Genomic DNA, 27,189 nt, shown 5'->3' on the forward strand with positions numbered 1-27,189 from the left:
ACCACTTCCTTCATCAAACCAACTCCAAAAATGGGCAGCACGGTAGCATTGTGGAAAGCACAATTGCTTAACAGCTCCAGGGTCCCAGGTTTGATTCCGGCTTGGGTCACTGTCTGTGCGGAGTCTGCACATCCTCCCCGTGTGTGCGTGGGTTTCCTCCGGGTGCTCCGGTTTCCTCCCACAGTCCAAAGATGTGCAGGTTAGGTGGATTGGCAATGATAAATTGCCCTTAGTGTCCAAAATTGCCTTAGTGTTGGGTGGGGTTACTGGGTTATGGGGTTAAGGTGGAGGTGCTGACCTTGGGTAGGGTGCTCTTTCCAAGAGCCGGTGCAGACTCGATGGGCCGAATGGCCTCCTTCTGCACTGTAAATTCTATAAATAATCACCCAATTACCATAAGAGACAATCCAAAATGAAAAACTCACAAAGAACCCCCCCAATAGTGCAATTCAAAGTAATAAAAAGTAAGAAGCCCCACTAGACACCCCTACCAAAACACCGAAAACCCATAGAAACCGAATAACTTTTACTTCCCCCCCCATCTTCAACCAAACGCAAATGCAGAAGGGAGATGACAATCAAAACGTATAAACTTCACTCAAAAAAGTTACAACTTAAAACAAAAAATTCTTAGTTCAGCACCAGCCCTTTCTTCTTGGCAAATTCCATCGCGTCTTCGGGCGACTCAAAATAATGGTGCTGGTCCTCGTGCGTAACCCAAAGACGTGGCCCAAATTTCACCTTCTTCTTGAACAGGATCGCCTTAATTTGATTGAAGCCTGCCCTCCTTCTGGCCACCTCCACGCTCATATCCTGATAAATACGCAAAATGCTATTGTCCCATTTGCAGCTCAGCGTATGCTTGGCCCACTGGAGAACACACTCCTTGTCCAAAGATGTGTGGAACCAGACCACCATCGTCTTTGGGGAGTCCCCCAGCCACGGCTTCCTCACCATTGCTCTGTTCACACTGTCCACCTCCAATGGTCGGGGAAAAGCCCCCTCCCCCAGAAACTTCTGAAACATACTTGCCACAAACGCGCCAGCATCAGCCCCCTCAGCCCCCTCCGGGAGACCGACAATTCTTAAATTCTGCCGGCGAGCTCTATTCTCCAAGTCTTCTACCTTCTCCAGCAGTCTTTTTTGCTGATCCTTCAGCATCCCCACCTCCAGTTCAACCACCATTTGGTGCTCCTCCTGGTCCGCCAGCGCTTTCTCCAGCTTCTGAATCATCCGATGCTGGGCATCCAGTCTGCGCTCCAGCCGATCGAACGATTCCTTTATCGGGTCAAGACAGTCCCGCTTCTGCCTAGCGAAGCCCTCTTGGATCATCTGCATCAACTCATCTGTTGATGGTTGGGCCGTCGCAGCAGGGGTCTGAACATCAGCCATATTGTCTTCAGCCACAACCTCCAACCAGCCCTTGCTTATCTTCTTATTTCTTCCTTTTCGATCCCTTGGGGCTCTTCATTCCATACACAAATGTGTGGATCCAGTGCCAAATTGTCTGCGCCATCAAAGCCAGTGCTCAAAACCGCAAAAAAGTCAGGGGAAAAGGTCCAAAATTCCGGCCAGAGCGGGAGCCACCAAATTTTCAGCTTACTCCCTCATAGCCACCACCGGAAGTTGGGTGGAGGATTTTTTGAGGTGGAAGAACTTCCTTTGATCCATTTTTCTTATTGCCAAGTTGTTGACCCTCTCATTTGTGCGATGCTCAAAACCAATCTTTCCCTCTGATCTTTGTCAACCATTTGATTGAATAGATTGTATTGACTGCCAAAGCTATTGCACCAATGTAATAATGCTTGTATTTATCGAGTACTTCACCACACGGAAACATCCTAGAGTGCTTATAGCACAGTACATTATTTTGAAATGTTGTGGTTGCTGTTATAAATAAAACAAATTCATCCCCCACCATAGTTTATCATTTTCTCCCTTAACCACTGCAATCGTAAAGTGTGTCCCCATGAGCGGTCTCCGTAGGAGTATGTAACTTTAGCCTCCACTTTACCTGAGGAATATGTTAGCTGCTCCTTCTTCTGTCTATTTTGAAAGTTTTATATTTTAAATTTTCCATCAGATTTACCCACGATCGTGGGCTGGATTCTCCGTTCCCCAGCATGATTCTCAGCGATGCGCCATTCACAGGCGACATTCTCTCTTCCCGCCGCTTGTCAGTGGGATTTCCCATTGAAGTCACCCTATGTCAGGAAACCTACGGGCGGGGGTGCACTACTGGTGGGAACAGAGAATCCCAACAGCCGGAGAATTCCAGCCCGTATGTCATAAATAAGGACAGGACACCATCAGCATGAGGATGCAGATAGAAGAATAATTTAAAGTTTGTTCTCGCACAGACAAAATGTACTCAAGCCCAATTGAATGTGTGAAAGCAAGCGGTTTCAAATCAATACTTCATTGAAATTGATATATTTTTACTCAATTGAAACAAATAATTTTTTTGTTTTCTTCAATTCACTTCTCTGCAACAGGGCAAACTAGAAGAACATAGAACATAGAACAGTACAGCACAGAACAGGCCCTTTGGCCCCCGATGTTGTGCCGAGCAATGATCACCCTACTTTAAACCCACGTAACCCGTATACCCGTAACCCAACAATCCCCCCATTAACCTTACACTACGGGCAATTTAGCATGGCCAATCCACCTAACCCGCACATCTTTGGACTGTGGGAGGAAACCGGAGCACCCGGAGGAAACCCACGCACACACAGGGAGGACGTGCAGACTCCACACAGACAGTGACCCAGCCGGGAATCGAACCTGGGACCCTGGAGCTGTGAAGCATTGATGCTAACCACCATGCTACCGTGAGGCCCTGAAGAGTTTAATTATTTTACAGGAGTGGCACAGGGGGTAGCACAGTGGTCTTATACTGTTAATGTGCTATTGGCAATTTAAAATGAGAAAAATAACCCAACCTCTATGACAGTTCCAGTAATTGAATTTCTAGTTGTACAGTGGCAGCAAAACTGAAGGGGAAGGTATTATGCATCGTGGGTTTCCTCTTGAACAATGTTATGTCCAAAAACAGTGGTATAAGAGAGGCAGAAAGAGCATAGAAAGCAAATGCAACCCATCAATAGATGACACTCTCCTTCATGTTCGCCACATCAACGGTGTTGGGATGGGAAAAGTACATTTCAGAGGGAGGTAAGATCCAGAACACACAGCACTGGAGGAAAAGTCAGAGTCTGGCCCCGTGAGAATAAGAACATTACTAAGTGGAGGTCTAATAGAGTTGCTGCTGCAAGGAGCTGTTCAATTCCTCTTTTACAGTTACTGTTGCTGATATAGATATATAGTTATAGCAGACAAAACCCAAGACTGAAACATATATTACAAAGTTTGTTGTCAGTTATTAGTCAGATAATTCTTTTATGGATCATTTAGTGTTATTAAATCCAGGAGGTACAGATTTATTTCAGGAATAGGTACGAGTGGATGGCGCAGGTCAAGTGTGAAGTGTAAAAGTATATTCTTTTGGAATAGATTTTTTTCGAAGAAAACAAACATGATGTTAGCATTGAAAGTGAATTGGTTAAAATAAAATGTGTTACTTTCAGCAGAAAATGTGTTAGTTTGAGTAAAAAAAACATTGTTTCAATTGAGTAAAATTACATCAATTTCTGTGAAGTATTGATTTTATACCACTTGCTTTCACACGTTCAATTGGATTTATCTAATGCATTTGTACTGAAACCAATAAAGGTGCAGAAGTTAAACAAGACATTGCAGACATAGATTTCCAGCTTATTCCCATACTGAACTCTGCATGTAGATCATGGCTTTCTTAGAACAATTTATTCCCAATTGACTCACTCAACAAAAAGAGACAGTAAGGAAGGACAGATTTTCACCACGGAGATTAGTATCTCGAGTTAGGAATTTTCCCGACTCAGCTCAGTTTATAGGACCTGGTTAGTTCCAATTTTCACTCTGCTTGTGAAAACAGCATCAACTAGTTTGCCTCAACAAGACTTTTGAGTTTAGTTTCAATATTCAGAAAGCATTCAAATATGATTAATTTGCATATCCAACTTATTGCTAGCAATGTAAATTAGCTTCATTCACCGTCTCTCCTTTATAAGTTTTGCAATGGCTACAGTTGATTTTGAAGTCTTTCAAAAAACAGAAACTATTTCACCTGTAATTAAGATCTCTATAAAATCAAATGAACGGGTCAATACTGGATAAAAACATTATTTTATTTGATATAATTTACCTTATACTGATAAGTTGGCCCTCCATATTAAGGGAGACACATGCAGGAGACTAGAATATATGATTTAACTGTGACTTTCTTTCTAAAAGAGTTAGCAATCATGTCGTTAAGCTACATATTCCCTTTGGATGTTGCACTAGCCTTATCACAGCTTTGAGCCAAGCATGGACAAAAATGTTAACTCCCAGAGGTTAAGTGACCGATGGCCTCAAATCAAGGCAGAATTTCAACAAGCATGGCATCAGGGATCCCAAGTAAAATTGAGGTCAATATGGTGTCTAAGAGAAAAGCCTTTAGTAGCTGGAGTCTGACCTGACACAAAGGAAGATTATTGTGATTGTCAGAGGCCAATTATTTCAGTCCCAGGACATCGCTACATGAGTCCCTTGGGGAAGTGTCCACAGTGAAAGCATCTTCAGCTGCTTCAACAATGGCCTCCTCTCTTTAATTAGGTCAGAGATGGGGCTACATTCTGATGATTCCCTATCACTAAGCTTTATTTACATCTCTTCTGATAATGAAGCATGTCATTAGGACCTGGGCAACACTAAGACATGAATTGAGAAATGGCAAGTAACATTTGTGCCACATAAGTCCCAGCTAATGACCATCTCGAACAAGAGAACGCCCTGACATCCCTCATACCTTCAGTGGCATTGCCATCATTGACCAGAAACTTCAATGCACCAATCATATCAAACCATGGCAACAACAACAGGGCAGAGAGTAGTTATTCAGCAGTACTTGGCTCTTCTGCTGACCCCTCAAATACTCTTCAAAATATGCACCACACAATGTAAAGAAAGAGAATGGACATTGTGACTTCTCCACCTGTGGTAGCTGGGAAAAATGATGGAGGTGGTACTGGGGTGGCATTAGAAATTCTTACAGGAATACAGTCATTGACCTTTGTTATTTTAAATAATTTAAGAACGTCGGTGGTAGAAGGAGCAAATGTTTTTGGAAGTGGTGCCAATTAAACAGCTGTTTTGTCCTGAATGGTGTCAAGCTTCTAGAGTGTTGTTGGAGCTGCACTCGTCCAGGCAAGTGGAGAGTATTCCATCACACTCCTGGCTTGTTTCTTCCAGGTGATGGACAATCTTTGGGGAGTCAGGAGGTGAATTACCCGCCGCAGGATTCCAAGACTCTAACCTGCTCTTGTGGTTTTCCCAGACCTCTTTGATGCCATACTCGGTCAAATGTTGCCTTAATGTCAAGGGCAGTTACTCTCACCTCACCTCTGACTTTCAGCTCTTTTGTCCATGTTTGAACCAAGACTGTAATGTGGTCAAGAGCTGAGCCACCCTGGCGGATCCCAAATTGAGTGTCAGTGAGCAGGTTATTGCTAAGCAAGTGCCGCATGATAGCACAGTTGATGACCCCTCTGATCACATTACTGATGATCAAGAGTAGATGGGGTGGTAATTGTTCGGGTTGGACTTTTCCCGTTTTTGTTTACAGGACAAACCTGGCTCTGCTGGAAGTAACCAGAGTAGGCAGTTCTTGACATAAATCAGAGTATAATACTCATTTGATGCCAGCGCTGCCATTTTGGGGCTCAGTGCTCCAGTTAATACTGCTCCTTAATCATGCACAATTCAATATGTGCTCAGCAACAGAAAGGACCTTCCACCAGCATTATCTAAGAGGATCACCAAATACTTTCACATAATCTAATGGTTTATTCTTGCTCGTTTGCAGTTGTAGAGAATTTCCAGAGTCCTATAAATTTGCTACATCTGCAGGGAGAGGTGTGGCACATGCTGAAGTCCTAACTAAGGATACTCATTCCCACATATAGGGAAAGTCATACCCTTGGACCACAGCATGGCAGGGGACAAATAACAAAGAACAAAGAAAAGTACAGTAAGAAGTCTTACAACACCAGGTTAAAGTTCAAACACTAGCTTTCGGAGCACGTAAAGCTTACCGGCCTGTAATTCCCTGGATTATCCTTGCTACCCTTCTTAAACAAAGAAACAACATTGGCTATTCTCCAGTCCTCCGGGACATCACCTGAAGATAGTGAGGATCCAAGGGCGCGATTCTCCGCAAATGCAGCGAGTCGTAAAGGCTGCCGTGAAACTGGCCGTGTTTCACGGCAGCCTCCGCGCCCCCTCCCGGGACCCGATTCTGCTCCCCGGGCGGGGCTAGCAGCGGGGCCCCGTGAAGCACGCATCGCGAGCTTAGCGACCGTCGCTAAGTCTGCGCGCCAAGCGTCACGCCGGCTGACACGCACGATGACGTCAGCTGCGCATGCGCGGGTTGGACGGCTCCAACCCGCGCATGCGCGGATGACGTCATCACGCAGATGCGTAAAACACGCGCATGCTCGGGCCATCATGCCCCTCAGCCGCCCCGCGGACTGATCCTGCGGGGCGGCGGAAGAACAAATAGTGCGCGGGTATCGGACCGTGGTACTGCCGTGCCAATCGGGGCCCTGGATGCCCAGAACGGGCATGTTGCGGCCGTTTTTATGACGGCAGCAAGCAGGTGTGTTTGCTGCCATAAAAACGGCCGTAAAGGCCTGGGAACTTGGCCCATCGGCCTGGGGAGAATCGCTGTTCACTGTAAAAAACGGCGAGCAGCGATTCGTGTCGTGGGGCGGCCGTTGGGGGGGGGGGGGTGGGGGAGAATAGCGGGAGGGCGTGAAAAATGTCGGGGATGCCCTCCCGCTATTCTCTGACCCGTCGTGGGCAGCGGAGAATCGCGCCCCAAATATTTCTGTCAAGGCCTCAGTAATTTCCTCTCTAGCCTCCTTCAGTATTCTGGGGTAGATCCCATCAGGCCCTGGGGACTTATCTACCTTAATATTTTTCAAGACGCCCAACACCTCGTCTTTTTGGATCTCAATGTGACCCAGTCTATCTACACACCCTTCTCCAGACTCAACATCCACCAATTCCTTCTCTTTGGTGAATACTGATGCAAAGTATTCATTTAGTACCTTGCCTATCCTTCAGTGGGCCAACCCTTTCTCTGGCTACCCTCTTGCTTTTTATGTACGTGTAAAAAGCCTTAGGATTTTCCTTAACCCTATTTGCCAATGACTTTTCGTGACCCCTTCTAGCCCTCCTGACTCCTTGCTTAAGTGCCTTCCTACTTTCCTTATATTCCACACAGGCTTCGTCTGTTCCCAGCCTTCTAGCCTGACAAATGCCTCCTTTTTCTTTTTGGCGAGGCCTACACTATCTCTCGTTATCCAAGGTTCCCGAAATTTGTTGTATTTGTCCTTCTTCCGCACAGGAACATGCCGGTCCTGAATTCCTTTCAACTGACATTTGAAAGCCTCCCACATGTTAGATGTTGATTTACCCTCAAACATCCGCCCCCAATCTAGGTTCTTCAGTTCCCGCCTAATATTGTTATAATTAGCCTTCCCCCAATTTAGCACATTCACCCTCAGACCACTCTTATCCTTGTCCAGCAGCACTTTAAAACTTACTGAATTGTGCTCACTTTTCCCGAAATGCTCCCCTACTGAAACTTCTACCACCTGGCCGGGCTCATTCCCCAATACCAGGTCCAGTACAGCCCCTTCCCTAGTTGGACTATCTACATATTGTTTTAAGAAGCCCCCCCCGGATGCTCCTTCCAAACTCTGCCCCATCCAAGCCCCTAGCACTAAGTGAGTCCCAGTCAATATTTGGGAAGTTGAAGTTTCCCATCACAACAACCCTGTTGTTTTTACTAGTTTCCAAAATCTGTCTACCTATCTGCTCCTCTATCTGCCGCTGGCTGTTGGGAGGCCTGTAGTAAACCCCCAACATTGTGACTGCACCCTTCTTATTCCTGATCTCTACCCAAATAACCTCGCTGCCCTCTGAGGTGTCCTCCCGTAGTATAGCTGTGATATTCTCCCGAACCAGTAGTGCAACTCCGCCACCCCTTTTACATCCCCCTGTATCCCGCCTGAAACATCTAAATCCTGGAATGTTTAGCTGCCAATCCTGTCCTTCCCTCAACCAGGTCTCTGTAATGGCAACAACATCATAGTTCCAAGTACTAATCCAAGCTCCAAGTTCATCTGCCTTAGCCGTAATACTTCTTGCATTAAAACATATGCACTTCAGGCCACCAGACCCGCTGATTTCAGCAACATCTCCCTGTCTGCTCTGCCTCAGAGCCATACCTGCCCTATTCCCTAGTTCTCCCTCAATGCTTTCACCTTCTGATCTATTGCCCCGGTACCCACCCGCCTGCCATACTAGTTTAAACCCTCCCGTGTGACACTAGCAAACCTCATGGCCAGGATATTTATGCCTCTCCAGTTTAGATGCAACCCGTCCTTCTTATACAGGTCACGCCTGCCCTGGAAGAGCTCCCAATGGTCCAGATAACGGAAACCCTCTCTCCTACACCAGCTGTTTAGCCACATGTTTAGCTGCTCTATCTTCTTATTTCTAGCTTCACTGGCACGTGGCACAGGGTGTAATCCTGAGATTACAACCCTCGAGGTCCTGTCTTTTAACTTTATGCCTAGCTCCCTGAACTCCTGCTGCAGGACCTCATGCCCCTTCCTGCCTATGTCATTAGTACCAATATGTACAATGACCTCTGCCTGTTTGCCCTCCCCCTTCAGGATGCCCGCTACCTGTTCGGAGACATCCTGGACCCTGGCACCAGGGAGGCAAGATACCATCCTGGAGTCTCTTTCATTCCACAGAAGCGCCTATCTGTGCCCCTGACTATAGAGTCCCTTATGACTATTGCTCTTCCCCGCTTTGACCCTCCCTGCTGAACATCAGAGCCAGCCATGGTGCCACTGCTCTGGCTGCTGCTGTTTTCCCCTGATAGGCTATCCCTCCCGACAGTATCCAAAGGGGTATACCTGTTCGAGAGGGGGACAACCACAGGGGATTCCTGCACTGACTGCCCCTTCTGGTGGTCACCCATTTCTCTGCCTGCACCTTGTGTGTGACCACATTTATATAACTGCTATCTACGACGCTTTCCACCACCTCCATGCTCCTATGTGCATCCAACTGCTGCTCCAACCGAACTATGCGGTCTGTGAGGAGCTCTAGTTGGGTGCAGTTTCTGCAGATGAAGCCATCCGGGATGCTGGAAGCCTGGACCTGCCACATCGCACAGTCAGAGCAAATTAAATGTAAATTTTAAAAAAAAAGTTACTGTTAACTATGTTTCCTAGCACTAGATTTCTACTATAAATGTGAAAGCTAAATACAGTGCTCTCCAATCTCTGGCTTAGATATCCCTCTGAATTATAATTAAATAATTAAGTAATTATATTTAATTAGTTTAACAATGCTTAATTTTTAAATTTAGTGTAGATTCCCAACCAGCCAATCAGGTCACAGCTTTACTGTGATTTCACTTCAGTTTTGGGTAGATGTGTCACAGGGCAGGACAAATAGCTGGAACAGGGAGAAGGAGAAGGGCTCTGAGCAAGAGATCATGGGCACGATTTTCCCAAAGGGAGACTGAATGCCCATGGTCTCTGAGTGTTTCACTCCGGCGTCGGAGGCCGCTCCTCGCCCCCTATTCTCCACCCCCGGGGAGGCTAGGAGCGGCGTTGCGGGAAACTCGGCCGCCGGGCCTTGATGCTTGCGTCAAGGCGGCACGCCGAGAATGACGCGACGGCGGCGTCTAAGTGACGTCAGCCGCGCATGTGCAGGTTGGCCGGCTCCAACTCACGCATGCGCGGTTGCTGTCTTCCCCTCTGCTGCCCCGCAAGACATGGTGGCTTGATCTTGCGGGGCACGGAGGGGAAAGAGTGCGTCTCTTAGAGACGCCGGCCCGACGATCGGTGGGCACCAATCGTGGGCCAGTCACCGCCTGAGCACGCCCGTGGTGCTCGATCCTCCCTCCGCCCCCCGCACAGGCCCCACACTTACCAGTTGTGCGATGTTCACGCCGGCAGTGACCAGGTGTGGTTGGCGCCTGCGTGAACCGGTCGGGTTTGTCAGGCCACTCGGCCCATCCGGGCCGGAGAATCACCGGTCGCCGTTTTTCATGGTGACCGGCGATTCCGCGACACGCCATTTTGGGGGGGGTGGGAGAATCGCGGGGGGTGCCAGGGCGGCGTGTCGTGATTCGCCCGGGCCTCCCACGATTCTCCCACCCGGCATGGGGAGCGGAGAATCGCGCCCCATATCTGTCCAGGACAGGGTCAGCATTGTGTGTGGCTATGAAGGAGATCATGGCCATGAACCTTTATTGTGTCTGGCTCCTTCCAAGCTGGAACCAAAAGGCAAAATGCTGGAAAATCTCAGCAGGTCTGGCAACATGTGTAGGGAGAGAAAAGAGCTAACCTTTCGAGTCCAGATGACCCTTTGTCAAAGCTCAGAGATTTTTGCATTTGTCCTGATGAGTACAAGGTGAAAAGCTTCGGCAACATTTCTCATTTCAGCAATTTTTAAGTTCTGTACCACAAAGTGACTGATATGTAAGATTGTGACATAATTTAGGGTACTGGTTAGGCATGGATTTGAAGCTTGCTGACCTACTGCACCAGGCCCCTGCACCCCTTCCATATTGGACACTTAGAGAAAATTGAAGCGTTGCAATATGGGGACACATCCAGAGGTACAATTTGTACACCAATCCTCCTAAACGACACCAGACTCCTAAACGACCTCTTACGGACTGACCTGATTAACACTACACTCCTGTATGCTTCACCCAATGACCGTGTCTATGTATTTACATTGTGTATCTTGTGTTGCCCTATTATGTATTTTTTTTCTTATCTTTTCATGTACTTAATGATCTGTTGAGCTGCTCGCAGAAAATTACTTTTCACTGTACCTCAGCACAGGTGACAATAAACAAATCCAAACCCAAATCCGATCGAACTTGTGAGCGTTATATTTTCTGAAGAACAAAACAACTTAAATATATAGAGCGGGATTCTCCATCCCGCCGGCCCCGTTATCCGGCACGGTGCACCCTCACTGGCAGCGGGATTCTCCATTCCTGCAGCCGGTCAATGGGGTTTCCCATTATGGCCACCCCACGCCGTTGGGAAACCCGTGGGCGTGGGTGCGCTGCCGGTGAAGCAGAGCATCCCGCCGACGGAGAATCCCGCAGATGACCTGCATAATTTAAAACTCCAAAACTTTATTTCTTTCTTTCGATTCACTTGGAAAGATAAAAGATGATTGAATGAAAAGGAAATAATGTCCGTGCCAGTGTGATTTATAAACTCTTCTTCAAGGAAATCCCTGCGTGTACCAAGATTTATACAGCCAGACATATATTTAATGAACTAGTCTTTCTGCTATTATCATAAATCCACAGCTTACTATAGGGCTCTTTCAGCTAACCTCGGGTTAATTAGAAAGGCCAAGTGTACAAAAGAACCACTTACACACACATTATCAGGTTCAATAATCTGCTTTCTGTATTGATACATCATCCCATATCTCATGATATCTGCAGTGCAGTTTCAGCATTTACAATCCCGGCAAATGTGAAGGTTTTGTTCAAAGGCTGAACATTAGATGGTGTGATCTATTTGAAATTTCTGTGCCAAAGTATTGCACTAATTAGAGGGGTTGGAAGTGCTATCGCAAGACATCAATAAAGACAAGAATGCTATTTGTACACTTGGATTTAGGGCTAGATTTTCCTGATGCTGCCTCCGTAGGGTTGGATGGAGCCTCCGCTGCCTTGATTTCACCATGACCAAAACCCAGATTCCTAGGTTACAGATCATTATATATTCACAATGAACTCTCAGCAGAATTCCCATGAACAAGTGAAAGCCTCCTGCCTCCGCCTCCCACCACTCCCCCCACTCGCCCCCCCCCCCAACCCTCCCCCCCCCCCCCCCCCAACCAGCCCCCCACCCCTCGCACGCTTCTCCCAAAAAAAGGTTTTTACTCCTGTAGAACCATTGCTGGAGCACCCATGGATGACATCAATAAAGGGGCCACATGTTCACAAAGACTAGGCCTACACATTAATTAAAGGATTCAACGGTCACTGAGGCCTTCACCAGGTAAGTCATTAGAAGGAAATGAGATCTCTACTTGGCTTCCACTTTCTACGTTTCCCAACCCTGTGTTACCTTGGGCAGCTACCTTAGATTTGCTGTTATGTTCAGACAGCAGTCCAGGGGAGCAGTTGGAACACCGATGGATGGGAGGTAAATGGACTGGAGATGCAGGCTTTGACACCCCCACAATCATTCATTGTGTGGAAGGGTTAGTGAGTGATATCACTGGCAAATGCAGGGAGAGGATATTCAGTTAAAGGTGGTAGGCACCACTGCCTAATTTCCCCACTTTTCTCTGCCGATGTTTTCCACTCTTGATTTTTGAAGATGGGGAAATGAGTCCCTCAGTACAGAATCTGTAGCCTCTGACCTGCATTTGTAACCGTGCGGTGAAAGTGATTGGTTCAGTTAAATTCTTGTGGTTGATATCATGGTGCTAATATGGGGGAATGAGGTTCTAGTGTCATTGAAGATCTAAGGAGTTTGGCTGAGCTTTTTCAAATTCAAGACCACGTTTACCTGCCACTGTGAAATACATATCTAATGTATGCTTGTTACCACTTGTCAGCTCTGTACCACTTGTCAGCTAATAAAGAAGCACTTTAAAATTGTAGAGTTGCCAATATATTTAAAAAAATAATTTTCTTATTAAGGTTTTGCAAAATGTTTCATAATAAATAGTAATAATCTTAACACAGCAAATTAGTGAACATTAACATAGTGCAGAAAGAGAATATACAACAGCAATCAACTAGACGTTACCCCACGCGCCTCAGTTCTCCCCCCGGGCCTCCCCCATGGTTCGCTGCTGCTGACGTTTAAATTTTCCCCGAGAAGTCAGCAGACGGTATTATGCCCCAGCTCAACAGCAGCAGCTCTGTACACCTGGCAAAGTTATTTGCACACATATGTAGGCATCCGTTCGTGGTGTTGTCCCTTGCTTCTCCCGGACGGGGTTCGCTGCCATTGTCGTCTCTTACGCAATTCCGCTTCTGCGGCCCTCCCGTCTTCCCTGTTTTCTCTGTTCCTGTGGATGCCAAGTTTGTTAACAATTCCCTGCCTCCCCCCTCCCTGGCTCTCCTCTATTGTTCCCTGTCTCTTCCCTCTACGCCCCCCCCCCCTCTCCCCGCTTCTGCCCCCCCCCCCCCCAGCCCTGTGGTTTGCCTTTCCTTGCTCTTAGGTTTAGCTGTCCCTCTCCCCCCTCTCCTGGTCTATCTCTCCCTCTCATGCTTTGGCTGCTTTCCCCTGATTCTTAGCTACCTGGCTATTCTTCTGCTTGTTTGTTGGCCACAAACAGGTCCCGGAACAATTGGGTGAATGGCTCCCACGTTCTGTGGAAGCCGTTGTCTGACCCTCGGATGGTGAATTTGATTTTCTCCATTTGGAGAGATTCTGTGAGGTTGGACGGCCAGTCTGCAGCTTTGGATGGTGCTGCTGACCGCCAGCCGAACAGGATTCTACGGCGGGCAATCAGGGAGGCAAAGGCAAGGGCGCCCGCCCTCCTCCCCAGGAATAGATCTGGCTGGACTGAAACCCCGAAGACCGCCACTTTCGGGCATGGCTCCACCCTCACTTTGGACATTGCCTCGAAGAAGGCTGTCCAGTACTCCACAAGTCTGGGGCAAGACCAGAACATGTGGGCGTGGTTGGCCGGGCCTCCTTGGCACTGTTCACATCTGTCCTCCACCTCTGGGAAGAACTTACTCATACGGGTTCTTGTTAAGTGAGCTCTATGTACCACTTTTAGTTGCGGCAGGCTGAGCCATGCGCACGTGGAGGTGGAGTTGACTCTATGCAGTGCTTCGCTCCAGAGTCCCCACGCTATTTTGATCCCCCAGGTCCTCCTCGCACTTCATATTTGTTGCGTCCAGTACGGTGTCGGCCCCTTCTACCAGTCGGTCGTACATGTCGCTATAGTTTCCTTTATCTAATATGCTTGCGTCCAGTAATTCTTCCAGTAGTGTCTGTCGTGGTGGTTGTGGGTATGTCCTTGTCTCCTTTCGTAGGAAGTTTTTTAGTTGCAGGTACCTTAGCTCGTTCCCCCTGGCTAGCTGGAATTTCTCTGTCAGTTCGCCCAGAGAGTTGTCAATATTGTGAATGTTGCTGAATGGTGCGGAATCAAAGCTTATTTCCCCAAACTAATGGATTGGATTGGATTGGATTGGATTTGTTTATTGTCACGTGTACCGAGGTTGTGAGGGAGGAGGGTGGTCATGGGTAACAATCAAGATGGTTTAATTGAGGATGCTGTGCTGAGCAGCTTTTTATAAATTATTTGTTCATGGGATGTGGGCATCGCAAGCTGTGCAAGCATTTATTGGCCATCCCTAATTGCCCTTGAGGGGCAATTAAGAATCAACCACTTTTGCTGTTGTTCTGGAGTCACATATAGGCCAGACCAGGTAAGGATGGCAGATTTCCTTTCCTATAGGACATTAGTGAATCAGGTGGGTTTTTACAACAATCGGCAATGGTTTCATGGTCGTCATTAGACTTTCAATTCCCGATTATTATTTATTTCAAATTTTACCATCTGCAATGGCGGGATTTGAACCTGGGACACTAGAGTACTCTGGGTCTCTGGATTACTAGTCCAGTGAGATTACTACTATGCCACCACATGAGGTCCTGGGACTGACCCCCAACAAAATTGTTCAGTGACAGTGTCTGCGTGGAAGTATTAAAACCCTTACTGTTGTCACTTTCCTTTGTTAATGGTGCCCTGGAATTTCAACAAAGCCTAGACAGCAACATTGAGGCCCCAGTTACAAGCATAGTGAAAATCGACCCAGAACTGAATCACTGAATTTCTCATTTTTAGTTGACTGTTTTTAAGGGAGTTAAGGGTTATGAGGGGAGGAGTGTGTGTGGAAAGATGCCAAAGTGGAGTTGCAACAGGAATGGCAGAGCAAGCTTGAAGGGCTGAATGGCCTACTCCTGCTCCTAAGTCCTAAATTCTGATATTCATTGATCATTGTTTACCAATTTGAGCATTATTACATATAGTTGGCTTCCACTCATGTGTAACATGATTAAACCAGACCAGTTCTATAAAATTGATAATATTGGTAGAATCTCATATTGCTAATTCTGGTGAGGTTGAATGGATACACCCATTAGTTTATATTGCTCTAGTAGAAGGATTCCCATAGTTTAACTGTGGAAATAAAGAATATAAGGCTTCAGATGTGAAGTGATGAAAAAAGAAGAAAAAAAATAACAAAATAAGAGATGTAACTAAATACCGAGGAGCCATCTAGTTTGATTTATTTTTCACACACCCAAACAATTTTCTAAAACTCAAAGTTTAGTGTCACCTAATCAATTCTTGTTTTGTCTCATCTCTTTTCTTCTTTACACTGGGTGGTGCCCTGCAGTTTGGGCTGGGACCGCACACCTGAGGTTCTCAACGAAAGCAAGTAGGAGCTGAATATTCCAGATCTAGTTCCCTTTAAATTATGTTGAACTGAATACAGCAGAAATTGTTATATTCATTATCTTTGCAACATCAATACCACTGGAAGAGGAGTAAATATTTTTCCTTTTTGACAGAAAGTGAGCAATTAGGTGTTTTACTTCGTCAAATTAATTGGCCTACAGCTGTGGGATGTCTGTCGATTTGTTGAAGCTAATGTAATTGATTGTGGATATTTTTTTCATTTACACAGGGACTCCAGTGAATCGGATTCCCATCATGGCCAAGCAGGTGCTAGATCTGTACAGTCTGTATAAGCTTGTCACTGAAAAAGGTGGCTTAGTGGAAGTCATCAATAAGAAAATCTGGCGTGAAATCACCAAAGGCCTCAACCTCCCTACCTCTATTACCAGTGCTGCTTTCACCCTCAGAACCCAGTAAGTAAAAGGAAAAAATGTTTAATAGTTAGTATTACAATCAGATCTGTTTGAAAAATATCCCTGGTAAAGGAAAGTCACCTGCAGTAAAGCGGGGGTGATTATTTAACCTACTGTATCAGGATAATAATCCATGGTTTTCTTCGCCTGCGGTTGTCCACTCAATGAACTGCCAAACTCAACTGGGCCACCAAGGGACGCAGAAAACAAAATGAAACGACTTTAGGAGAGCATAATTCAGAAATCAGATGCACAGTTTCAGGCAGTCAACGCAAAATCATTGTTGACAGATGCAGTGTGCTGATTGACTGTCTGCCTTTAGATCTGGAGGCAATGGATATAATGAAAAAAAACCAGAAGAGAAGGTGCAATTAAAAACTATGAAGATTCGAGAAATCACCTGTCCACTTTAACCATATGAATATAAGACAAAATTTAAAAAATACAAGTTTTCTTCATATATTGTCTTCAACATAATGAAACATCTCAAAGTGCTTCCACAGGAGCATTGCAAAACAATAATTTTTTCAATTTAAAGTACCCAATTAATGTTTTTTCCAATTAAGGAGGAATTTAGAGTGGCCAATACACCTAGCCTGCACATCTTTGGGTTATGGGGGTGAGACCCACACAGACATGGGGCGAATGTGCAAATTCCACGTGGACAGTGATCCGGGGCCGGGATCGAACCTGGGTCCTTGGCGCCATGAGGCAGCAGTGTCGCCGTAAAACAGTATTTGACAAAGAGACGCCTAAGTAGAAATTAGGTCAGATGGCCAAAGAGAGGTAGATTTTAAGGAGGGTCTTAATGGAGGAAAGTGAGTTAGAGTGGTAGAGAGGTTGAAGTGGAAATTCCAGAGTTTAGGATCTTGTTAGCTGAAGGCGCGGCCACCACTCGTGGAGCATATAAATCCAGATGCACAATAGGCCAGAATTAGAGAAGCGCAGGAGGATTGTGGGACTGGAGGAGATTACAGAGCTAGGAAGGATCAAGGCAATGTAGATTTGATGACAAGGGTGAAAGTTTTAAAATCAAGACATTGATAGATTAATATTTGGGATGAATCCTTTCATCATAGTTATTGAAAAGGACCCCATCTCACGTGTTTATCTTTCAGATGTTAACTGACACACTATGAGATTTCAACATTCAATATTTTTATCACAGATTTCCAACATTGGTAGATTTTCTTTTATCCAAGATGAAAATACTATCCACTTAGCAAGCCAGCAACCAAATTAAATTCCATAACATGTGAGCCCACAGGGCCAGCATCTTCAGTTACAGAAATAGTGTTCCAACATCAAAAATGGAGACATAGAGGGTGCAAGGTCGGGCGGTAGCATGTGGAGAAACCTGCAAGGCTGTGTTATGTGGAGGCCCAGATAATATTAATGGCAGGATCTCTTTAAATATCCTGTTGCAGTCTCTGGCCTGATAACTGGACAGATTGGCCGGAAGGTGGGAACACAAATAATTGGCAGCGGGCACAGTCTCTCACAGCTAGATGGGGGAAAGCTCGTGCCACAGTCAATGGCTGGGATTGTGATGGGGGGGGGAGACGGTGTGAGGTTAGGGCTGTGATTGGGATGGAGGGGCCTTGGACCTGTGATCAGGGCAGGGGGAGTCTGTGAGGTTGGAGTTGTGATTGGAAGGGGTGGGAAGATACGGTGAGGTTAGGGTCTGGGGGCTGTGAGGTGGGGACTAAAATCAGGAATGAACAGGCTACAGTGAGGCAGCAATCAGGAAGGGAAGGGTTTCCATGAGGTGGAGGCTGTGATTGGGGATGATTCAAGGGTTGTAACAAGGAGTCTGTGATTCGGAAAAGTTGAGAGTCTGTAAGGTGGAATCTGCAATCAAGAAAAGCTGGGGGGGGGGGCGGTGGAGGGAGATGGGAGCTGCAATTGGGAAGGTTTTAGAGTCGATGAGATGGAACTGCGTTTTGGAAAGTTTTGGGGTGGGGGTTGTGACTGGGAAGAGTTGGGACTCTGTGAAACGGGGCTGCCCCACTCTAGTCCCAGTTTAATATTGCCAATCAGGTCCTGCTGGCAGCATCGGTTCATGAGCTGCCTGTTTAAATCAGGATCTCTCTTCCTTCTTGCGGTGTCGTGCTTGCTTGCTCAAAAGAGAAATTTAATTGGGGTTGAGGATGGAGGAAGCAGATTCGTGGGGGTAGGTATATGCGTCTTCAATTATTCAAGCTCCTCCTGGAGTCTAGCCATTCAATTTCCACCAAATAGGAGGAGTTGTAATGGAAGGCACAACATAAATTTATGCCAAGAAGGAGGAAACATACTAACGGAAGTTGAGGCAAACATATCTGACACGGGAAGCCAGGGACAGAATAAAAGAAAAGGTAAAAGCATACAATGTGGCGAGGATTAGTGAGAAGCCAGAGGATTGGGAAGCCTTTTAAAGCAAACAGAGGACAACTAAAAAAGCAATAAGAGGGGAGAAGATGAAATATAAGTGTAAGCTAGCTAGTTTAATAAAAGGAGATGGCAAGAGTTTTTTTTTAATATATTTAAGGTAAGAGAAAGGCAAGGGCGGACATTGTACCACTACAAAAGGAGGCTGGAGAGGTAGTAATGGGGAACAAAGAAATGGTGGAGGAACTGAATAGGTACTTTGCATCAGTCTTCACAGTGGCAGACACCAGTGGCATACCAGAACTTCAATAGAGTCAAGGGGCAGAGGTGAGTAAAGTGACATTACAAAATAGATGGTGATGGGGAAACTGAAAGGTCTGAAGGTGGATAAATCACCCAGACCAGATGGACTACACCCCAGGGTTCTGAAGGAGATGGCTGGGGATATTTTGAAGACATTGGTGGTGATCTTTAGGAATCATTGGAATCAGGGAGGGTCCCAGTGGACTGGAAAATGGCTAATGTAAATCCCCTTTTAAAGAAGGGAGGGAGACAGAAGACAGGAAATTATAGGCCAGATAGCCTGACTTCATTCATTGATAAAATTTTAGAGTCCATTGTTAAGGACTCTAAACAAGAGTCTTTTTCAGGATGGCAGCCGGTGACTGATAGTGTTCTACAGGGATCAGTTTGGACCACAACTATTTATGATATACATTAACGATCTGGAAGAAGGAACTGAGGACATCGTTGCTAAGTTTGTAGATGATACAAAAATATGTTGAGTTGAGGCACAGGTAGTGTTTAGGAAGTGGGGATGCTGCAGAAGGACTTGGTCAGGCTAGGAGAGTGGGCAAAGAAGTGGCAGATAGGACACAATATGGAAAAGTATGCTGTTATGCACTTTGGGAGGAAGAATAGAGGCATACACTATTCACCCAATGGTGAAAGGCTTCAGAAATCTGAAGCACAAAGGAACTTAGCAGTCCTAGTTCAGGATTCTCTTAAGGTTAACAATTGGCAGTTAGGAAGGCAAATACAATGTTAGCATCCATTTTGAGTGGGGTAGAATACAAGAGCAGGGATGTACTGCTTAGGCTGTATAAAACGCTGGCCAGATCCCATTTGTAATATTGTGAGCAGTTTTGGGCCCCATATCCAAGGAAGGATGTGCTGGCCTTCGAACGGGTCCAGAGGAGGTTCACAAGAATGATCCTGGGAATGAAGGGCTTGTCATATGAGGAGCAGTTAAGGTCCGTGGGTCTGTACTCGATGGAGTTTAGAAGGTTGAGAGGGGATCCCATCGAAACGTACAGAATACTGAGAGGCCTCGATATCAGGAGCATGGAGAAGATGTTTCAACTACTAGGAGAGACTAGAACCCAAGGCCACAGCCTCAGATTGAAGGGATGATCCTTTATAATTGAGATGAGGTGGAATTTCTTCAGCCAGAGGGTGGTGAATCTGTGGAATACATTGCCGCAGAAGACAGTTGAGGCCAAGTGGCTGAATGTCTTTAAGATAGAAATAGATAGATTCTTGATTGATAAGGGGATCGGGTTATGGGGAGAAGGCAGGAGAATGGGGGTGAAAAACATATCAGCCATGATCGAATGGCAGAGCAGACTCGATGGACCAAATGGCCAGATTCTGCTTCTGTATCTTATGGTCTTATATTTTGTCTGAATGAAGGAAATTGAAAACAAATTGAATTTAATGAAATAGCTTGTGTAAAATTATGGCTTCATTGCTGATGTGTTATTCATGAGTTTCTGTTCCTAACAGTGCAGGCATCTGTACTGTACTTTAGCTTGGCACATGTTGAAACAGCCTTAATGATCATGCCTATTATAGATAAAGGCCACACATACATTGTTCAAAAGGTATTTGTTATAGACTAATTTGTTGTGCCATTTCAATTTAGTGAGTAAACATTGATGCAGAGACCAATGTTTGTATCATATAAGTTAAGTACTAGTCATTTCCAGACCTGAAACTGGTGTCCTGCAGGATGGAGAAAGCAAGAGTAAAATCTTTGTTGAGCAATGGGGGAAATACATGACAGGCCTGTTTGGAAACTTAAAAAAAATCTAGAGCAAGAAAAGGCTGTTCTGACCAATAAAATTGGTTGCTTCCAATCAAATCTTTGTCTGTTTATTGGCATACTAAGACTTTGATTGCAAAGTCAATTTCAAATCCTGTGAGCTAATTTGCTATTAATTCCAAGGTCCCAAATGTTCTTTAAAGCCTCATACTAGGGACATTATATTCTTTCTTAAAGTCAAAGGGAATAATATATACTTGCTAATCCTTGTTTATTATTTTAGTTATCTCCTATCTGGTAAATTGATAAACATAGTTATTGTTTCTGAAATCGCAGTGACCATTCTTGCAGTATCTACAGGTGAATCCTCACAAATTCCTGTCACATGCTTTAATCATTTTCACTCCTATGACTCCATTATAGGAGATTCTACACATGTAGTTTGGTATGTAATGTACAGCAGAATTTCCAGTATTTGGGGTGACTTCAATGGAATGAAGATTAGTAAAGGAATATTGGCCAGACAGTGACCCATCAGAGATTGTCAATTTTTAAAATTATAATCTTTATTCGTGTGACAAGTAGGCTTGCATTAACACTGCGATTAAGTTACTATGAAAATTCCCTGGTTGCCACACTCTGGCACCTCTTTGGGTACACAGAGGGAGAATTCAGAATGTCTAATTCACCTAACAAACATATTTTTCGGGACTTGTGGGAGGAAACCAGAGCACCCGGAGGAAACAAACGCAGACACGGGGGGAACGTGCAGATTCCGCACAGACAGTGACCCAAACCATGAATCAAACCCGAGTCCCTGGCATTGTGAAGCAACAGTGCTAACCACTTTGCTACTGTGCCATTTTATACCCCTATGAAGGTTTAAAGTTCTGGCCTCCCAGCAGGAGAGGTCCACCTAACCCAAAAATCCACAATATTCCATTGGAGCTTTAATTTCCTTCATTCAGGCAAAATTATCGCTCACAATTTCATTTGCTGACAAGAATCCATCTAGTTCTCTTGTGAAACCCATTGGGGTTTTCTTGTTCCACAACTTGTGCCAGTGATCCATTCTACATACTTAAAACCATTTTAGTAAGAAGATTTCTCCTGGATTTCCTCTTCTTGATGTCTTTAATTTGCAGGTATAATCCCAGGTGCTGAAATCCTGTACACAGCAGGAAAATGTACTTCAATCCAATTTGTCAGAACAGTTAACAATCTTGAGTATTTGCATTATGTATCTGGTCGAATGTCTCTGTTTGAGAGAAAAGTATCAGAGAATAGAATCATAGAACCACAACAGTGCAGAAGGAGGCCATTTGGCCCATCGAGCCTACACCGACCCTCCAAAGGAACCCCCCACCCAGGCCGCACCATATCACGATAAACCCACCTAATCTAAATGATGCTGCTTGTGGGGCACTCTGATACTACGAAAAGAGGCTGGATAAATGCAAATTTTTATTTTCTTTATCGATAATAACCTAACTGATCTATAATTTCCTAATTTATGTCCTGTTGCTATTTAGCATATTAGGCCTTCGTTATCTTCAATTACAGAAATATAGCCTTGTATTGAACCCTGAAAGAAATTACTGACAATATCAATTATATAATCACATACATTTCCTGACCTTGATCCTAATTCTCACCCTTAATCTTCCCTTAGATCTTTAGTATGCCACCTGCATTTTGCTCAGTTTAAATATTTATCTGCTTGCTGTGAAAAACCTGCTGCTCCATTGTCCTTTTCATATAAACACTGGGCGGGGTTCTTTGTCCCGCTGCACCAGAATTCTGGTGCAGCGCCCTCCTGGGATTCTCCGTCTTGCCAGCCGGCCAATGGGGTTTTACACTGTGGGCTGCCCCACGCCGTCGGGAAATCCCGACAGTGGAGAATCCAGCCTGATGTTTCTATCCATGAATATCTTCTGCACGGTAGGGCACGGCAGGGGCAGCACGGTAGCATGGTGGTTAGCATAAATGCTTCACAGCTCCAGGGTCCCAGGTTCGATTCCCGGCTGGGTTACTGTCTGTGCGGAGTCTGCACGTCCTCCCCGTGTGTGTGTGGGTTTCCTCCGGGTGCTCCGGTTTCCTCCCACAGTCCAAAGATGTGCAGGTTAGGTGGATTGGCTATGCTAAATTGCCCTTAGTGTCCTAAAAAATATAAGGTTAATGGGGTTGGGGTTGTTGGGTTACTGGTATAGGGTGGATACGTTGACTTGAATAGGGTGATAATTGCTCGGCACAACATCGAGGGCCGAAGGGCCTGTTCTGTGCTGTACTGTTCTATGTTCTATGAAACCGCCATCAGAATCTTACATGTTTCAATAAGATCACCTCTCATTCTTCAAAACCCTAGTGCTCATAGATCCAACATACTCAACTTTTCCTCATAAGACAAACCTTTCACCCTAATAATCAGCCTAGTGAACCATCTCTAAACTGCTTCCAAGGCAAATATATCCTTCCTTAAGTAAGGAGACCAAAATCTATGCAGTACTCCCAGTACAGTCTCACCAATGCCTAGTACAGTGGTAACAAGACTTTTTATAAAAATCATTATTATATACTTTGTTCTGTTTGTACTCAATCCAATTTTCAATAAAGGCCAATGTTCCATTGATCTACACAATTCCTTGCTGTACTTGGATGCTGACCTTTTTGTTATTCATAGATAAGGACACCCAGACCCCTTATAAATAATATTCTGCTTTTCTATTCTTCCCACCAAAGTGGACAATGTCACATTTTCCCACATTGTACTCCACGTGCCAAATATTTACCTACTCATTTAAACTATCTACATTCATTTGGTAGAATAGAACTTGATTTGCTGAAAAATGAAACATGTCGAAGTTTTTTGTCTTGCACTCACCTGGACACGACACAAGAATACCAATTTAAGGGGAAAATAACAATTTATACTGAATGAGAAGAAAGTGTTGATTGGTTGGCAAATACACTCAGATTGGTAGAAGTCTACCATGTAGAATGCACCAGGTGACTGAACTGCCAAGCATTTTTTGAAATTTAAACCAGGCAGTTTGACCCTAATAGGTTGAGGCATTGCCCTGAGGAATGAACCAGCGAATGACTATCACTTATTTTAAAGCCTAAACGAGTGCACCATTTCCTCTCCGTTCTCTCCACCTGGTCACTTCAGATTCCTCACTCGCCCCTGTTATCAGGGCCTGCCGGTGAGAATTCAGGATTACTGGTAACCCTCAACTGCTGGCTCCTCGGTGTTGGGGACTACCTAAAGATACAGCAATGGTCACTACTCCCCATTACTGATTATTTGATTGGCTGACAGCTCTCTTAGGCTGCACCTCTCTGGCCCACCTCAAATAAATTAAAAACCTGAAATGTCTGCTAAATGCTACAGGACAAGTTAGACATGCATAGGATGGGCTCGCCCCTGAACTTTAATAATAAATACAATAATCACTTATTGTCACAAGTAGGCTTCAATGAAGTTACTGTGAAAAGCCTTTATGTCAAGGTTGGGGAACAAACACTGACCCACTCCACATAAAATTCAGCCTCTAGTCAAACCTACCCCCAAAATTCATTATTCACCCAAAAGCTTGTTAAAGAAAGCTGGCTACCTCAACAGTACAATGCCCCACTAGTTCAGTATGACTTTAATCATTCCCCAGAGTAGCCATTTTTAAAGATTGTAATTTAGTCGACACATCACACTAATGTTGTAAAAAGGGCTATTTCTGAGAATAAGCTAAAGGTTTGCTGTTAAGAAAGTGCAGTGGAAAGTTTAATGTAAAGTTCACTATGTTTTGTGAAGTGTTTCATGTTTGTGGTGGATACAGTCCCTGAATTGTCATGGAGTACACATGGGTGTGAATGAGAATGAAGAAATATGAACAATTTTTCAAAACGTATTTGTACCTAATTATTTTTTAAATTGCCTTCCAGATATATGAAGTACCTATATCCATATGAATGTGAAAAGCGAGGTCTGAGCTCACCTGGTGAGCTACAGGCAGCTATTGATAGCAACAGACGAGAGGGTCGAAGGCAGAGTTATGGATCAACATTGTTTAATTACTCCCCTGTGGGGACGCCAACTATCTTATCCTCTCCTAAGATACAGATGCCTACCATAGCGATATCCACTCATAATGGCAGCCATATTAGCCATGGATATTCTATAAAGAAAGGTATTGTGTTTAGATTTTTACATAATAAAACTCTGATCTAATACAATAACACCGATTTAACGGCCCCGTTGCACCTGACTTTGTGTCAGGAAGAGGCCTCTCGTGAGATTTGCGACACTCAAAACCCCTCACGACATTTAATGGACTCTCGCAAGATGTCACGATCTGGATCTTGCCCTCATTGGGTGAGATCCAGATCAGCACACTGGCACTGGCAGGGTGATTGGGTTGCACTGCCAGGCTGTCAGAGGCTCTGCCAGGATGGCACTGCCAAGATGCTTGATTGGCACTGCCAGGGAAGGGCTCGGGGGTGGGTGGATTACCAGGTGGAGAGGCGGTGTTCCCGGGTCCTCCCCAAGGTTGGTGTGGGGGTGGGGTGTGAAGTTGTGCCGTAAAGTGGGGGCTGCAACCGCCTAGAAACAACCCGCTGAACGCATACAAAATGGGACATAGATTTTTTTCCGGTTAAAATTCGGCCACAATCTTTAAAAGGCACTGTGTCACACATTTCTATCCAGATGCTGGGTGAAATATTCCAGGTACTCAAATTGTTTTGTCCACTGAGTTAAACATTTTAAATGGATTTACTTATTTGCAGTAATTTGCTGTAATTTGGACCATGGACTTCTTAGTCAAGAGTTCATCTTATTGATGGACAGAATTCAGGAGTGAGAATGTATATTCATACAATCCTAATAAGTATCTGTGCCATAACAACTCTAAAACGAATCCTTGAAATAATCATGTGAGGAACAATATTTGGTGTCAGCCATATCAGTTATCTTACTTCTTTCTTGTGTGCATATATATATATATATATATAGATATGTACATAATATACAAAGAATGTTTAGGTTGTTGCTGTGTAAGGGCAATGCAGTTTTACACCACAACACACTTTGTTAATAACTGTCATTACTAAATGCTTTTCAAGATTAATTTTCTATAACATGGAAAATAATGCATATTGAGGAGGGGGTCGTAACTTAATCAAAATTTCAGCTGTTAGAAACAGTAAAAATAGAATGATCTAAAGAGACATCAGAATACTCAGATCAGGCCAATGGCACCCAAGAACACAAGAAATAAAACTAGACCATTGGTCGTCGAGCTTGCTCTGCCATTTAACATGATTTTGGGCTGATCTTGGGCTTCAACTCAATACACCTTCCTGAGGAGTGGGAGGAAACCAGAGCACCCGGAGGAAACCCACGCAGACACGGGGCGAATGTGCAGACTTCGCACAGAGTGTGACCCAGCCGGGAATTGAACCTGGGACCCTGGAGAGTGAAGCTACAGCGCTAACCACTGTGCTACTGTGCTGCCACATAGTTCTCCAGATATGATCATTCCAAAATCCTGTACAATCGCAGCAAGACTCATGTATTCTTGAGCTCTAATCTTGTTCCAGAAAGGCCAACAAGCCATTTGTCTTTTAATTGCTAGCTGCACCTGCATGGGCAGCACGTTAGCATAGTGGTTAGCACTATGACTTCACAGCGCCAGGGTCCCAGGTTTGATTCCCGGCTTGGGTCACTGTCTGTGTGGAGTCTGTACATTCTCCCCGTGTCTGCGTAGGTTTTCTCCGGGTGCTCCGGTTTCCTCCCACAAGTCCCAAAAGATGTGCTTGTTAGGTGAATTGGACATTCTGATTTCTCCCTCTGTCTACCTGAACAAGCGCTGGAATGTGGCGACTAGGGGCTTTTCACAGTAACTTCATTTTAGTGTTAATGTACTTGTGACATTAAAGATTATTTTTTTTAATTTTATGCTAACTTTCTGTGTACAAGCACATCCAAATCACTTTGAAAATTAATACATATAAGCTTCACAACTTTTCAAAAAATATTATCTTTTCTATTCTTATGACCAACATGAATAACTTGACACTTTCCTACATTATGCTCCATCCGCCACCACCTTGTTGCCCATTTGCTCAGCGTGCCCATATCTATTTTCAGCCTCTCTGTGTCCCCCTCACAGCTTATCGTCTCTCCTAGCTTGGTATCAGCAGCAAACTTAGATACATTACCCTCTGTCACTTCATCTAAGTCATTAATGTGGATTGGAAATAGCTGAGGTCCCTGGAGTGTTCCTTTTGGCACTCCACTATTTACTGCTTGCAAACCTGAAAAATCCCCGCTGATGCTCACTCTCTGCTTTCTATCTGTTCACCAGTCCTCTACCAATGCTAAAATATCACCCGAACGCATGAGCCTTTATCTTGCTATTAATCTTTTCTTGGCATCTTGTCAAATGCCTTCTGGAAAACCAGATTCGCCTAGATTACCTTACGAGGTACGTCCTCAAAAAAACTCTAATAAAATGGTCAAACAGGATTTCCCCTCAGTAAAACCATGTTGGCTTGTTTTAATCATACTATGCTTTTCTAAGTACATTGTTCAGACTTCCTTAATAATAAATTCCCAACAACTGGCGTCAGACTAACTGACCTGTATTTCTCTGTGTTTTCTCTCCTTTCTTGAGAAGCAGTGTAACAATTGACATCTTCCAATCTAATGGGACT

General features: G+C 44.8%; 1 protein-coding gene across 8 annotated transcripts in view; it reads left to right on the forward strand.

The window, feature by feature from the left end:
* Positions 1-27,189, forward strand: part of LOC119962701 (AT-rich interactive domain-containing protein 3A-like) — a 579,681-nt gene that overhangs the window by 508,702 nt on the left and 43,790 nt on the right. For all 8 annotated transcript variants that reach the window (XM_038790636.1, XM_038790639.1, XM_038790638.1 and 5 more), the window contains exons 4-5: positions 15,881-16,064; positions 24,418-24,662. In XM_038790636.1, the coding sequence (XP_038646564.1) occupies positions 15,881-16,064; positions 24,418-24,662 (429 nt within the window). The remainder of the gene's footprint in view (positions 1-15,880; positions 16,065-24,417; positions 24,663-27,189) is intronic.

This window comes from Scyliorhinus canicula, chromosome 3, assembly GCF_902713615.1.
Source record: "Scyliorhinus canicula chromosome 3, sScyCan1.1, whole genome shotgun sequence".
Lineage (NCBI taxonomy): Eukaryota > Metazoa > Chordata > Chondrichthyes > Carcharhiniformes > Scyliorhinidae > Scyliorhinus > Scyliorhinus canicula.